Genomic DNA, 16,516 nt, shown 5'->3' on the forward strand with positions numbered 1-16,516 from the left:
ACAGATAAGACTATAATTTTGTTTCCTTCATTTACCAAGCAAGAATACTGGAGTGGGTTGCCATTCCTTTCCCCAAGGGATTTTCGTGACCCAGGGATCAAACCTGGGTCACCCACATTGCACTGCAGGCAGATTCTCTATCTTAGTCTAGAACCCTACAATCCTTAGGATTAACTTTTAAATACTCAGAGCAAACCTGTCAAGTTGAAATTACCATTAAAGCTTACTTATGTGGGGAAAAAATGTAATGACTTCAAAGTATACTTTCTTAGTTCAATAAGGTTAAGTGTTAAAAAAAAAACAAATCATGGTCATCACTGATTCTACACTTATTCCAACACAAATCTGTACCAGGATCTATAAGAAATACATAATGTAAAATGCATACTGTGGAATCAATGACTAGTCAAGTTTTTCTATTTTAATTTTGATAAGGCAAAGCAGTGGAAGGAACATTTATTAAGCACTTACTTCTAGCCAGTTGCATTACATGTGTTCATTTAATTCCAATGATAACCTTGCGAGGTAGATACTATTATCTTCATTTCCCAGATAGGGAAACAGAGGCTCAGTGAAGTTAAATAATCTCCCTCAAGTGACAGCTTTAGTGAGGATCAGAACTGGGGTTTGAACCAGCTCTGCCTGTAACATCTTTTTATTACTCTAATATAGTTCCATTAGGCTAATGAGCTAACATATCAAGTACAGTTACTAATGCCTTTTAACAAACTGTTTGTTTCCTTCTTCTTCTTCTGTTAAAGTACAGTTGTTTAATTGGGGAATAGGACTTACTATTAGATAATAATGTTAAAGCTTTATTTTTAATTTTGATAGGTATGACAACACTGTTATGTAGGAAAATATCTTTATTTTTTAGAGAGGCATACTGAAGTTCTTAAGGGTAAAAATGTTATGCTTCTGATTTACTTGAAAAGATACTTTATCAAAAAATAAAACAAAAAACTGAATAAGGAAAATATTAATAACTCTTAAGGGGCTGAATAGATGAACTTTCATTTATAAAATTTTTCCTCTATAATTTTCACCATTAAGAAAAAATAACAGAAATGTACAAAGTGTCTTAAAAACAAGTGCTATCAAAAAAAAAGAAAAATCTCAGATATCAACTGGATATCAAGTGAAAAAGCAGAAAAACTTACAACTGTACAATAATATTGTTTTAAAAATGCAAACTTAATATTATAATTAAAAACATGAACACAGTAAAAAACATTTTAGAAAAGTTTTGATTACATAATAAAATAAAAATTAGCCCCCAAATACCCATACTTACAAAGGGACACTTTCTTTACCCAATGGTGGGTTCATAATGTAGTCTTTGGTGATAGGTTTTACCCAGAGCAGAACCATAAACAGAGGTGCCAGGAAGTTGATATGAAGTAATGTTCTGAAAGTATGTAAGAAATAAACATAAAAACCCAGAAGCAAAATACACAAATCAACTACAGAAACTTGGGACTTAAAAAATGAAGGTAGGAACTTTATTTTCAGTATTCTATATTAAGGTATTGTTGCCACCATTATTTTATATTAATCATTATCACTCAACACTAACTTGAGCCCTTATAAAAACAACTCATTATTTTAATGTTTCAGATGAGAATGTTTAGATTGAGGAAAGTTAAATGATTTGCACATGGTAATATTACAGGTGAGAAAGAGATTAAGCACTAAAATCTAAATCTGTTCACTCCCACTCTAGGGTTCTTTAACAATCTCCTACTGTACCCCTGATTTAATACACCGGAACTTGAACAATTCTCTAAACAATCAATGAATCCAATGGATTTTCAGGACAGGAGTCATCTTTTGATATTTTTCAGTCCAGCAGACACAAAGTGGCTTCTGATTACTTACAAATAAGAGACCTATTACGAGGTCCAAAATACCAGACGGGACATGGCAGGTGGAAGCCACTGCATTTGTAATGATCATGTATGTTTTAATTAATTGTTAAAATCATAAATGATTCACATTTTTATTTCTTCTTGAAGAATTATGAACGTTATCTGACATGAATTTCCCTATCCTATACAAACCAGGAGAAATTCACATTACTCCTACAAGGCAATATACCCAATACAGCGAAAGGTTTCAGGTGTGAGATGTAACGTCATTGTTAACTCTTGCCCCAAATCTGTACCCTACAGAGACAGGTGACTGATAAAGACTGTCCTTGTTTCAGAAAGACGTTCTTCAGACTATTTTATTACCATGTACTGTTTTCATTACAAACCATGCGAGGAAAAGAGACTAAACTGGAGGGTTTAAAATACACACACACACACACTTTAAAATACCACTGCAGTGTAAGTGATAGTGATTTCTGTGAGTAAACGGCTGGCTCAGGAAACCATGAAGACCTACCTGACCGGGCAGAGGTGGAACTCTGGTTCTAAGCTCTGGCCCTGAAGCAAGTACTATTGCCTGGCCACGGGGGTGAGGAGAATGCAGCTCTTTGCGCCAGTCTGCTGCTCTCACTACAAAACTAGCTTGCCACACCCTGGATCCGGGCAGAGTGCTACAACACAATGTGTGTGTGTGTGTGTGAGGGGGCCGTTTGTAATACATGGAAAATAAAACTCCAGATTCCCAAAGGGAAAAATCGTAAGAAGCTACATTTTTCTGAGAAGGAAAAGAAAATGTGCCCCCCACCCCCCCAACCCTCAGTGTCTCCAATCCCAAACTACCACTAAATGCTTTAAATGTTTTTATAAAGTGATTCTTTCATCCCACAGCCTGGGTAAACCATCGGGTGCGGGGGAAGAAAGCAGCAGTATTAGGTATGCAGTGTTGCTAGGGAACACTCTAGTATCAAGGAGCAGCCCACAGCGGTTTCAGTAGCTGGTGAAGGGCTCCCCTCCACCCACCCTTTCAGCTTATTTAAATCATAACACTGGGGTTAGTGGACTGAAGTGTGTGTGTGTAGAGAGGAGGGGGAGAACCAGGTTTTGTTTTAAAAGAAGCCATTAGAGAGACGGATGGTGGGAGAAAAGCAGGATGTAGCCAAGAGCATGCTGAGTAAAAGGAGCGGAAAAGAGAGGAATGAAGGAGTGTGTACTAGGAGGTGAGAGTAAGTAAACACACACAAAGCATATGCAGGAAAAAAGGGAGGAGAGGAAAAACACAAAAACATTTTCAAAATTAAAATAAAGGAAAATGACAGAGGTAGGAGAGAGAAGAACGTGAAAAGACAGAGAATCAGCATCATTAAATGTAGGTTTTTAAAGAGCAGAAATGTTAGGAAATATGACTATTAAGAGAAACTTAATAGTCATTAATACATATATATACATATATACATATAATACATATAAATACATATATCAAAATGGAATATTCTCAACTTGGGCTTCTACTGCAAAACAAAAAGAGGACTTGGAAATTTGGATCTGGATATGAAATGATGAAGATAAAAATCTGTTCCTCTGCCTAGGTGTCTACACCAAGAAAAGAATCTCTGACAATCACAAAGAATATAGTAAGTGGGCTCTGACTTATACATAGAGATTCAAATACAATTTCTCTATTTGAAAACTAAAATAGTAAACTGTAATTTAACACTATACAGTATTAGTAATCCCAAAGTAAAATAAGTTTACAAATAGGTCAGTAATATAAGGAAAACAAACATTTCTTATGTACATAGATTTAATTTCAAAACATTTTAAAATAAAATGCTTTAAATACAAAATTAAGTTAAATCAAATCATTTATATGAAATTTAAATAAGTACTTTTAACTTGAAAATTCTAATTGAAAGAAATTCCCATAAATCCTCACATCAATGGTAGAGATTACAATATCATAAACATTGAACTCTGAGTTCAAAAGAACATAAATATTGATATTTCCATTTTAACAGGAAGAAAAGAAATTTAATAATTAGTGTTTTTTCTTACACAGGACTTAAAGTTTAGAAAAGAATGGAAGAAATTTGCTTATAGTAGAAAGAGGAAGCAGTGTGACATCAAATGGTTATTAATTTTCAATACAATAATTTATGATTTCATTACAATAATATACCTTCATTAAGATGGAAAACATATATTTATCTGCATGTGCTTATGTACATTTTCCGCTTACTGTGTAATTTTTTCTGTTGCCAAATTCAGGGCATCCAGATGCATTTGAGCCAGCCGTAATCCAGGAAATGTCAAAAAAGCCCCAATGAATGAACAGAAAATAGCCAGGAAAAATTTGAAAGTAAGTTTTGAAACAGGACCCCTAAAATTAAAATTTTTTAAAAAGCTGGTAAGTTTTTGAAGTGAACCTTCTAGCAGTTTCTTTTCTTCTAATTAATTATTTTATAAATCACAATAATATAAATAATACAAAGTAAACTCCCACAGAAAGACAGTTCTTATTCTACCACTATAAGGGATTTTAGTGAATTATGAACTTAATCAGACATCTCTTAAGCAACAGTTTTAACAATCTTACCTACATATTCAACAAAAAAATAACATGTGACTCATGAATTTCGTTTACTGTCTGATGGAAGAGGAATTAAGTTAAATAAGAGCAAATTCAAATCCAAATTCTATAAAAGATACTAAGTTTATACAAATGTAAAAAATATGAGTAAGGATATTGCTAAAAGAGACAGTCCTACTTAAAAAAGAACTCTTTTCACTGATTAAAAACAAAGAACTACTTACAGTAAGTGCTATTTTACTAAAAATGGAAAAACTTAACTTGAATAATACTTAATTAAAAAAAAACTTACTGAGATTCTAAACCTTGCTTTTCAAGAAACTGCATCGCACTGTCTGAAAAATTTGTAAACCCTGTAGGGGGAAGAAAATTTACTCTTATCACAGGAGTAAAATACAGAATCTTTCTTTGGAAATAAAATGCTAGAGTATCTTAAATTCTGAAGTGACAAGCTTAGCTCTTTCATGTGCTAATTAGTATGTCATAATGCAATAAAATTTAGTTATTAGGAGAAATAGCCTTTGAAAACATCCCTTTGATATATATATACATTCCATATAATTTACATTATAATCTGCATCTTTATCTATGTGAGTAAACATTAACATTAGAAACACTTATTTAAGTTTAAGGAAAAAATGAGGACGGGAGAGCATTTTTGGAAAAAGCGAGAAAAAATTTAGCTAAAAAAAAAATCTTAAGAATAATAAAGGTTAATTATTTAGAACATTTCAGAATATAAACCTAATTTTAAGAACTTATATAATTATTACCTGTTTCAAGTCCGAATTCCAGATAGTTTTCTGTTACAATCAAGACAGCCATTGCTTTCACAAAGAAAAAAAATCCAAAGGTAACACAGACTGATCTTTCACCACCATCTTCTACTTTAAAATAGTGTGTAGTTAATGAAAATAGAACTTTGCTGCAAAAGGAAGAGTTCAGGAAAAACAACAAATAACTTTGTGGAAGTTAAACACAACCATCTTTACAGGACCTGAACTCCAATAAAATTTGACTACAACATTCATTTTGATTCTACAATATTTCTCTACAAGGTGTCTTTTGGAAGGAAGTGAAAAACTAATGAAAATCTGAATAGTCTTTCAGAAAATAGGACATAAAAACAAAGCAAATCTAAGCGAAGTTTGTAACATTTTAAAATAAAACATGCACATATACATACTACACTGTAATTAAGAAAATAATGTATTTCCAGTTTCTCTAACTCAAATTCATTAGGAGGTTATTACAATAATTTTATGAAATAGGGTCTTGGTGACATGAAAAGCATCTTGGGGAACTTATTTTTATTGGGCGTGATTGTCAAGTAGTTTGAATTTAGAACACACATCACAGGAATCATCTGTAAATCATCCACTAATTTAAACTTTGAGAATTACAAAAATTTTTGTAACAGTCATTGGTAAGCTTCGGTACAAAAACTGAGAATCTGGGATCACCATTTCACACTACGATGAAACAAAAAACAGGTTTCTGTTGAGTACTCAAAATCAACCAAAGACTCAACATGCTCACCTATTTTTAAATATTTAAATTTTATATGAAAATACTAAATACATTATTTTATCTGATCAGATCAGATCAGATCAGTCGCTCAGTCGTGTCCGACTCTTTGCGACCCCATGAATCGCAGCACGCCAGGCCTCCCTGTCCATCACCAACTCCACGAGTTCACTCAGACTCACGTCCATCGAGTCAGTGATGCCATCCAGCTGACCCCCTCTTAAGAATTAATCAAATCAAGATCAGTGGATGATCCATAGCTAGAATCCAGATTTCTGTTATATCAAATTGTTCTCCTGGAAAGCATAAACCCACCCAACAAAATAAGCTGTTTGCCAAAAAATCTAGAAAAGCAACTTTTACGTAAATTATATGTCAAGCATGGAAAATAATACTAGCTGTCATTTAGTACTTGCCAAGTGCTAAGCATCAGCAATTATTTCATTTCATCCCTACATTAGCCAACTATTATCACTACTTTTCCAGATTTAAAAAAAACTGTGGCATAGGCAGGTTCAGACTTCTCAGGTGGTGCCAGTGGTAAGGAACCCGCCCGCCAACACAGGAGACATAAGAGACAAGGGTTTGATCCCTGGGTTGGGAAGATTCCCTGGAAGAGGGCGTGGGAATCCACGCTAGCATTCATTTTTATTTTTTAACACCAAAAACATTTTGTATTGGGGTATAGCAGTTAACCCCAATTAATTATAGCATTATCACAAATAAACAATGTTGTGATAGTTTAGGGTGAACAGTGAAAGGATTCAGCCACACACATACATGTATCCATTCACCCTTCCATCCAGGCTGGCATGTAACACTGAGCAGAGTTCCATGAGCTACACAAGAGGTTTTTGCTGGTTATCCATTTTAAATAGAGCAGTGTGTGTGTTACCTTTCCAAAGTCCTTAACTATGTCCTCCCCCCAGCAACCATGAGTTTGTTTTCTAAGTCCATGAGTCTCTTTCTGTTTTGTAAGTAAGTTCATTTATATGATTTCTTTTTAGATTCCACATATAAAGGATGTCATATGATATTTCTCCTTCTCCATCTTACATCACTCAGTATGACACTCTCTAGGTCCATGCATGTTGCTGCAAATGGTCTTATTTCATTCTTTTTAAGGGCTGAGTAATATTCCATTGTGTGTGTGTGTGTGTGTGTGTGTGTGTACACACACCACATCTTCTTGAGAACTACAACAAAAAAATCTCAAAATCTGTATGGAGACAAAGAAGACCCTGAATAGTCAAAGCAATCTTGAAAAGGAAAACAGAGCTGGAGCAATCAGACTCCCTGACTTCAGACTATACCACAAAGCTACAATCATCAAAACAGTATGGTACTGGCACAAAAATAGAAATACGGGGTCAGTGGAACAGACAGAACACCCAGAAATAAGCCCATGCACCAAAACCACCAACTAATCTATGACAAAGGAGGCAAGACTATACAAATATGGAAAGACAGTCTCTTCAACAAATGGTGCTGGGAAAACTGGACAGCAACATGTAAAAGAATGAAATAAAAACATTCCTTAACTGCATACACAAAAATAAGCTCAAAATGGATTAAAGACCTAAACGTTAGTTGGGCACTATAAAACTACTAGAGGAAAACATAGGCAGAACACTCTCAGACATAAATCACAGCAAAATCTTTTTAAATCCATCTTCCAGAATAATGAAAATAAAAGCAAAAATAAATAGGACCTACTTAAAACTGAAAAGCTTTTGCACAGCAAAGGAAACAATAAACAAAACAAAAAGACAACACACAGATTGGGGGAAAATATTTGCAAATGATGTGACTGATAAGGGATTAGCTGCGTGATCTTGGGCAAGTGCGTGCATGCATGCATGCAAAGTCACATCAGTCAGGTCCGACTCTTTGTGATCTCAGGGACTGTGCACGCATGCACACACTTGACCAAGATCATAAACCTAGATTAGAGGCAGCTGGGATTTAAATCTAAGTTGTCTGGATCCAGAGAACATTAAGCTAACAATTTTGTATACTGTGTCTACGGAAATGCTTAAAGCACCTAGGATACAAGATAGTTTAGCAATAACACATGAAATCATTTTAAAATAGAGCTGCCTTGGCAGCAGTAAATGGTTTGTTCAAACATTCTCATAGTCAGAAGAATTCTTATTCAGGAACAGATAAGCAAGGATAAGGACCCTTGTCCTTCCACTTTAAAAGGAAGCTGTCCTTTGATTCTATTCAAAATATGCTAATATAGTTACTATGCATTCTCTATTAGGATCCTACCTACGATACTGGATATAAATGTAAATAGAGTCCCAGCTGCTCTAGCTATAGGCATCTACCCTAAGTAAGCCAACTTGAAGGTAATAAAGACAGGTGATTTTTTTGATCTTCCAAATGCAAGTTGAAATAAATCTCTGCTAGAATGTAAACTTCCTATCAATAATTCTTGTCTCTTGTTCACTGCTCAGATGGAGCACCAAAAAGTGACTGGCACAGAGTAGGTACTTCAGTTCAGTTCAGTTGCTCAGTCGTGTCTGACTCTTTGTGAACCCATGGACTGCAGCACGCCAGGCCTCCCTGTCCATCACCAACTCCCAGAGTTCACTCAAACTCATGTCCATTGAGTCAGTGATGCCATACAACCATCTCATCCTCTGTCATCCCTTTCTCCTCCCGCCTTCAATCTTTCCCAGCATCAGGGTCTTTTCAAATGAGTCAAATGACTCAAATGAGTCTTCGCATGAGGTGGCCAAAGTACTGGAGTTTCAGCTTTAGCATCATTCCTTCCAAAGAAATCCCAGGGCTGATCTCCTTCAGAATGGACTGGTTGGATCTCCTTGCAGTCCAAGGGACTCTCAAGAGTCTTCTCCAACACCATAGTTCAAAAGCATCAATTCTTTGGTGCTCAGCTTTCTTCACAGTCCAACTCTCACATCCATACATGACCACTGGAAAAACCATAGCCTCGACTAGACACACCTCTGTTGGCAAAGTAATGTCTCTGCTTTTTAATAGTCCGTCTAGGTTGGCTATAACTTTTCTTCCAAGAAGTAAGTATCTTTTAATTTCATGGCTGCAGTCACCATCTGCAGTGATTTTGGAGCCCCCCAAAATAAAGTAGGTACCTAAACAATAACAAATTTTGCCATAATGTTTTACATGGTAATCCAGGTAAGCTGAAACAGTATTAATTCTATGCTTTAATAGACCTTTAAATAGACCTTTAATAGACCTTTAAATTGGAGATATCCAGGGTTCAAACACTTGACCATTATACATATATATAACCTGAGTTATGGTGAACATAAGAATATGTATTAGCCCCTCTATAATAACTACCATTATTACAGCTCTTAGAGGGCTTCCCTGATGGCTTACACAGTAAAGAATCCACCTGCAATGCAGGAGACCTGGGTTCAATCCCTGGGGTGGGAAGATCCCCTGGAGGAGGGGATGGTAACCCACTCCAATATTCTTGTTTGGAGAATCCCATGGATAGAGGCACCTGGCGGGCTACAGTCCACAAGGTCACAGAGTCAGACACGACTGAGCAACTAAGCACACAGCACAGGGAACACTTATTTCATCCAAGGATGGACATGATAAAGGACAGAAAAGGTAAGGAGCTAATGGAAGCAGAAGAGATCAAGAAGAGGTGGCAATAATACAAAGAACTGTACTAAAAAGGTCTTAATAACCTGGATAACCACCATGTGGCCACTCATCTAGGACATTCTGGAGTGTGAAGTCAAAGTGGGCCTTAGGAAGCCTTACTACGAAAAAAGCTAGCGGAGGTGACAGAATTCCAACTGAGCTATTCAAAATCCTAAAAGATGATAATGTTAACATGCTGCGCTCAGAATGTCAGCATATTTGGAAAACCAAGCAGTGGCCACAGGACTGGGAAAGGTCAGTTTTCATCCCAGTCCCAAAGAAGGGCAATGTCAAAGAATCTTCAAACTACCACACAATTGTGCTCATTACGCATGCTAGCAAGCCAGTCCGAACACTTAATGGCAGATGGAGAAAAAGTGAAAACAGTGACAGATTTTATTTTCTTGGGCTCCAAAATTACTGCAGATTGTGACTGCAGTCACGAAGCAGAGATATCACTTTGCCTACAAAGGTCAGTACAGTGAAACTTATGGTTCTTCTAATAGTCATATGCAGATGTGAGAGTTGGCTGAATGTGAAAGAATTGATGCTTGCGAATTGTGGTACTATAGAAGACTCGAGAGTTCCTAGCACTGCAAAAAGATCAAAACCTGTCAATCCCAAAGGAAATCCACCCTGAATATTCACTGGAAGGACTGGTGCTGAAGCTGAAGCTCCACTACTCTGGCCACCTGATGCGAAGAGCCGACTCACTGGAAAAGACCCTGTGCTGGGAAAAATTGAGGACAAGAGAAGGGGGTGAAAGAAGATGAGACGGCTGGATGGCATCGCTGACTCAATGGACATGAGTTTGAGCAAACACTGGGAGAAAGTGAAGGACAGAAGAGTCTCGTGTGCTATATATTCCATGGGTCGCAAAGAGTCAGACACGACTTAGAGATTGAACAATAACAACAATCAAGAGCAATAACTCTCTGGGATAATATACTCAAAGTGAAAAACAAGAAAGAAGACGTTTTACTCTAAGATCTGTTTTCATCCGTGGTAATAACAAAAATATAAATTATTTACCACTCGGGGTTATAAATTTAAAGGATATTCTAAATTAAAAGGCTTGGGCTTTGTATTCTTAAAGCTTATTTAGAAGACAGCTCCCCCTTTTAAATGTCAAAAAAAAAAAAAAATGAAGTACAAGAATAGCTCATTTTTCTATTCCTGGGGCAATCAGCCCTTCAGAAGTGTGTGATGGGAAGTATCACTAATAACCACCCTAGTCACTTTTCCGGCAGTATTATCCCCTCTCTCAACTTTCACTGTTCACACCTCGGTTAATTCCACTCTAGCTAATCTTCCTTTCACATGAACCTCTGTTACTTTTTCTCAAATACCATGATTCAAGATAAACACTTGCTCATATTTATTTTCCTAACTACTTATTAGCAAAAGCATTATTTTCTTTGAAAAACAATGTGTCCGTATGTGCTAGTTACAGATCAAATGAACTTTCATGGGCTAATCTGGGAGGAAATGCCTTTTAGCATTATTTTGCTTAAAAGATTATTTTATTTCCAAGCATTTCAGAATACAATCTACATGCAAGTTGGAGGTACCATCTAAAAACTGCTGTCTTAGCAATTTACCTGAACTCGTTTTTGGCCATACCACATGGCATGTGGAACTTTCTGGACCAGAGACTGAACTTGCGCCCTCTGCAGTGGAAGTGCAGAGTCTATGCCACTGGGCAACCAAGAAGTCCTTATTTCAACTTTTTAATATATTTCCTTACAGGCTATTATAAAGATATTAGTTATAGTGCTACATTCTATGAAATACCTGATTTCCTTTCCAGACAAGAGAAAACCAAGCATGAAAAGCTAGATGACAACCTCTGCACTTTTTGATTAAAAAGATCTCAACTTTGTAATAACAAATACATGTTTTAGGACATATATAATCAGAAATACATATACTGTAGAGCTCCAGCATACACCTTCTGAAGACATTTACCAGGCACATTACTTTCATTCTAAATGTCTTATGTTCACCATAACTCAGGTTATATATATGTATAATGGTCAAGTATTTGAGCCAATTACTTCTTTAAAGTAAAAATTAAAACTAATAAACAAGCAAATGCCACTGGTTTACATTAGTTCCCTAACCAAATACTCAGCACCCTGACACAGTCTTGCTCAATTTAACTCTGCAGGACTCTTGGTTATAAACCAATAAACAGATATCTCAAACTGTCCTGAAGAGCTTAAACCTCATAATAACAGATGTCAGTTTTTCTATGATACTGAACATTAGGAGAAAAGGGAAGCCAAATTATTTTCTAATAAGGGAAATAAATTTACAAGTCTTATATATCTGCAAAACTAACAATCTTTGCAAATTACAGTAAGAATTTAAAGAGTGATATTTACACTCTAGTTCTTACTTTGTAATGTAGAATTCTGTGGTACTTCCATGTGCTATTCCTTCAAAATGCTTTCTTAAATCATCTAACATTATTCTCTAAGTTTTCCCTAAACATAGTTGTCAATCCACTTCCTATTTTGGCTAACAGCTACTAAATCATTTATAAGCACTAAGAGTATACTGCATCACTGTAGAAGTTGGCATGATTTTGTTACATTAAGCCTAAGCAAGGTTGTCAAATTGATAGGATGTTAATTTCAATTAAAATGATTAATGGGTATTTAACAAAGCACATTTAGTTTCCATGTCATTTAAAGATTAAGTGAACTTTTAAAACTTCTCTATAACTTAATCATTGCATACACATCCTATTACTATTTTTTCTCCTTTTCAATTAGAATATCATTCATTTCAGAGTTCTTGCAGTTATGCTCTTAAATGAAAGACATTGATAGTCTACAGTTGCTTAAACTGGAAAGACTCTAGAGGGGAAAAAAAAATTAGGAAGATTAGGTATCCAGGAAGAAAATGACAGTAAACGCCAGTTCCAGCTAGAGGAAATAAAGGCAGGGCCTGCCTCACCCTCAGTGCAAACCCATCCCATTAACCTGGGTGAAGATATATTGTATGTAATGAAAGGTGCTTCTGAGAGGAGTTAGCTGCCAGTGCAGACAGAAAAAAAGGTTACAAGGCATAACTCTAAGCCCTCTTGCATAATCTAAGCTCTTGGAATAGTTTCCTACTCCAAATTTTCTAATTAACTAAAGTAATAAACACTGCAGTTTAAATTTACATTATGATTGATTTTTTTTGGTAATTCAATTAATAAAGAAAAACTACAAAGTTAAGACTTCCCTGGTTAATATTCTGAACTCCTTAGAGGAGAGAACAGCATTATAAGAGTCCATACACAATTATTTTTAAAATTATGTAATTTTAAAGCACAACTTAATTTTACTTATGATTAAGAAGTGATATAAATCACTTCAGTAAGAGCTGAAGCCAGGTTAAGTGTAAAAAATATGAATGCAAATAACAAAGGGAAAATATCTGATTTTTGAACAGAGGACTACTGGCTCTATTCCTCATGCAAACTGTACCTTTTCTTATAACGAAGTAAAGTACCAAGTTTTCTAAGACAGCAAGATAAGAACAATTTCACAAGTCTTTAACTTCATCTAACTTTTAACATGCAAGATGGAGTTTTATGAAACATGAAACACTGTTTAAAAGTGGTGACACGGGACTTCCCTGGTGGTCCAGGGGTTAAGGATCCACCTTGCAATGCCTGGTTGGGGAAGCAAGATCCCACATGCCAAGAGCAGAGCCTGCCTGCCGCAACTACTGAGCCTAAACATTCTGGAGCCCACACTGCATGAAGGATCCTGCGTCAAGAAACTAAGATCCTGTGTGCTGCAACTAAGACCTGACACAGTCAAATAACTAATTGTAAAAAAAGTGGTAAAGACATCCTAGAAAACAGGTGCTCAAACTTTTCTCTCCAGGATATTCTGAATCCCATGCTCCTTATCTATCTCTTTGCCACAACTTAAAAATAACACAAACAAAGCTAGTGGTTCATTTTATTAGTACCAAACACTATGGGTCCATCTCTTTACTGGCAATCTGAAGAAGGGCTTACATATTAGGAGATAATAAGGAAAAAGGAGCAATATTTAAAAACACAACATAAAAACTCCAAACACCACAAAAGAAATGCTTCTGAGACTTAGCTATGATTTCTCTCATTGCCTGGGGGACCCCAAGTCTAGGTTGGAAAAACACTGCTTCATTTTTACTGAAAATGGATACAAGAGTCTATAAAGAAGACAATTTCAAACTCCTTCACTTACACTAAAAAGCAAAATAACATCTTCAGCCAGAAATGGTATCAAATGACCAAAAGGAAATTTCTCAAAGATTACACCTACTGCCAAATTTTGATACCACAGAATCATTAAATAACTTACAAGGTATATCAACACTAAAGGAAGAAAAAACAAAATTAGATGCAATCAAATTCAGGTGGGAAGTATAATCATATATCATTAATATGTTAATATAACACTATACCACAAAGACCTAAAATGTTATAATGCCTACATCCAGAATTCATACTAGAAAAATCTTCAAACCAATTACTTATTGAACGCCATACTGGAACAAAACCTTTCCATAACCCATAATGTAAACACTCAAACAAATATTCTGATGTAAAATACCACGCTCTGGCTAGGGCCAAAGGTTCAAGCTTTCATCCAATAGTTCACAAGCCTCCACTTAAATCAGAACAGTATATTTACAATCTCTTAAGTGTAAAGCCTTTGACTGTGTGATCACAATAAATTGCAGAAAGTTCTTAGAGATGGGAATATCAGTCCAAATTACCTGTTTCCTAAGAAACCTGTCAAAAAGCAACACTTAGAACTGGACATAGAACAGGAGACTGGTTCAAAATTGGGACAGTAGTATGCCAAGGCTGTGTATGGCCATTTTGCTTATTCAACTTATATGCAGAGTACATCATGCAAAATCCCAGGCTGGAAGAAGCACAACCCGGAATCAAGATTGCCGAGAAATATCAATAATATCAGCTATGCAGATGATACCACTCTAACGGCAGAAAGTGAAGAGGAACTAAGCTGCTGCTGCTGCTGCTAAGTCACTTCAGTCGTGTCCGACTCTGTGCGACCCCATAGACAGCAGCCCACCAGGCTCCTCCGTCCCTGGGATTCTCCAGGCAAGAACACTGGAGTGGGTTGCCATTTTCTTCTCCAATGCATGAAAGTGAAAAGTGAAAGTGAAGTTGCTCAGTGGTGTCCGACTCGTTGTGACCCCATGGACTGCAGCCTAACAGGCTCCTGCGCCCATGGGATTTTCCAGGCAAGAGTATTGGAGTGGGGTGCCATTGCCTTCTCTGGAAGAGGAACTAAAAAGCCTCTTAATTAACCCCTCAGTTCTACCTGAATAGAACACCTCCTTTAAATGCTAGCTTATTTTGCTTTATAAGATCTTCATTTCTGAAATAAACAGAATGTTCAGTTCAGTTCAGTCGCTCAGTCATGTCCAGCTCTTTGCGACCCCATGAATCGCAGCACGCCAGGCCTGTCCATCACCAACTCCTGGAGTTCACCCAAACCCACGTCCATTGAGTCTGTGATGCCATCCAACCATCTCATTCTCTGTCATCCCCTTCTCCTCCTGCCCTCAATCTATCCCAGCATCAGGGTCTTTTCAAATGAGTCAGCTCTTCGCATCAGGTGGCCAAAGTACTGGAGTTTCAGCTTCAACATCAGTCCTTCCAATGAATATTCAGGACTGATTTCCCTTAGGATGGACTGGTTGGATCTCCTTGCAGTCCAACGGACTCTCAAGAGTCTTCTCCAACACCACAGTTCAAAAGCAGCAATTCTTTGGCGCTCAGCTTTCTTCACAGTCCAACTCTCACATCCATACATGACCACTGGAAAAACCACAGCCTTGACTAGACAGACCTTTGTTGACAAAGTAATGGCTCTGCTTTTGAATATGCTGTCTAGGTTGGTCATAACTTTCCTTCCAAGGTGTAAGTATCTTTTAATTTCATGGCTGCAGTCACCATCTGCAGTGATTTTGGAGCCCAGAAAAATAAAGTCAGCCACTGTTTCCACATCTATTTGTCATGAAGAAAAACATCTATTTCTGCTTTATTGACTATGCCAAAGCCTTTGACTGTGCAGATCACAATAAACTGTGGAAAATTCTGAAAGAGATGGGAATACCAGACCTGCCTCTTGAGAAACCTATATGCAGGTCAGGAAGCAACAGTTAGAACTGGACATGGAACAACAGACTGGTTCCAAATAGGAAAAGGAGAACGTCAAGGCTGTATATCGTCACCCTGATTATTTAACTTCTATGCAGAGTGCATCATGAGAAATGCTGGGCTGTAAGAAGCACAAGCTGGAATCAAGATTGCTGGGAGAAATATCAATAACCTCAGATATGCAGATGACACCACCCTGATGGCAGAAAGTGAAGAGAAACTAAAAAGCCTCCTGATGAAAGTGAAAGAGGAGAGTGAAAAAGTTGGCTTAGAGCTCAACATTCAGAAAACTAAGATCATGGCATCCGGTCCCATTCAGCTCAGTTCAGTTCAGTCGCTCAGTCGTGTCCGACTCGTTGCAACCCCATGAATCACAGCATGCCAGGCCTCCCTGTCCATCACCAACTCCCAGAGTTCACTCAAACTCACGTCCATCGAGTCGGTGATGCTATCCAGCCATCTCATCCTCTATCGTCCCCTTCTTTTCCTGCCTCCAATCCCTCCCAGCATCAGAGTCTTTTCTAATCAGTCAACTCTTCGCATGAGGTGGCCAAAGTACTGGAGTTTCAGCTTTAGCATCATTCCTTCCAAAGAAATCCCAGGGCTGATCTCCTTCAGAATGGACTGGCTGGATCTCCTTGCAGTCCAAGCGACTCTCAAGAGTCTTCTCCAACACCACAGCTCAAAAGCAGCAAT

At 37.0% G+C, this 16,516-nt stretch overlaps 1 protein-coding gene across 2 annotated transcripts in view; it reads right to left on the minus strand.

Annotated features, from left to right (window-relative positions):
- TMEM161B (transmembrane protein 161B) overlaps positions 1-16,516 on the minus strand; it is a 75,590-nt gene that overhangs the window by 6,016 nt on the left and 53,058 nt on the right. For both annotated transcript variants that reach the window (XM_010831900.1, XM_010831901.1), the window contains exons 6-9: positions 5,232-5,383; positions 4,751-4,811; positions 4,108-4,248; positions 1,295-1,408 (exon numbers count right to left, since the gene is read on the minus strand). In XM_010831900.1, the coding sequence (XP_010830202.1) occupies positions 1,295-1,408; positions 4,108-4,248; positions 4,751-4,811; positions 5,232-5,383 (468 nt within the window). The remainder of the gene's footprint in view (positions 1-1,294; positions 1,409-4,107; positions 4,249-4,750; positions 4,812-5,231; positions 5,384-16,516) is intronic.

Source organism: Bison bison, unplaced genomic scaffold (genome assembly GCF_000754665.1).
Source record: "Bison bison bison isolate TAMUID 2011002044 unplaced genomic scaffold, Bison_UMD1.0 scf7180017864533, whole genome shotgun sequence".
NCBI classification, from domain to species: domain Eukaryota; kingdom Metazoa; phylum Chordata; class Mammalia; order Artiodactyla; family Bovidae; genus Bison; species Bison bison.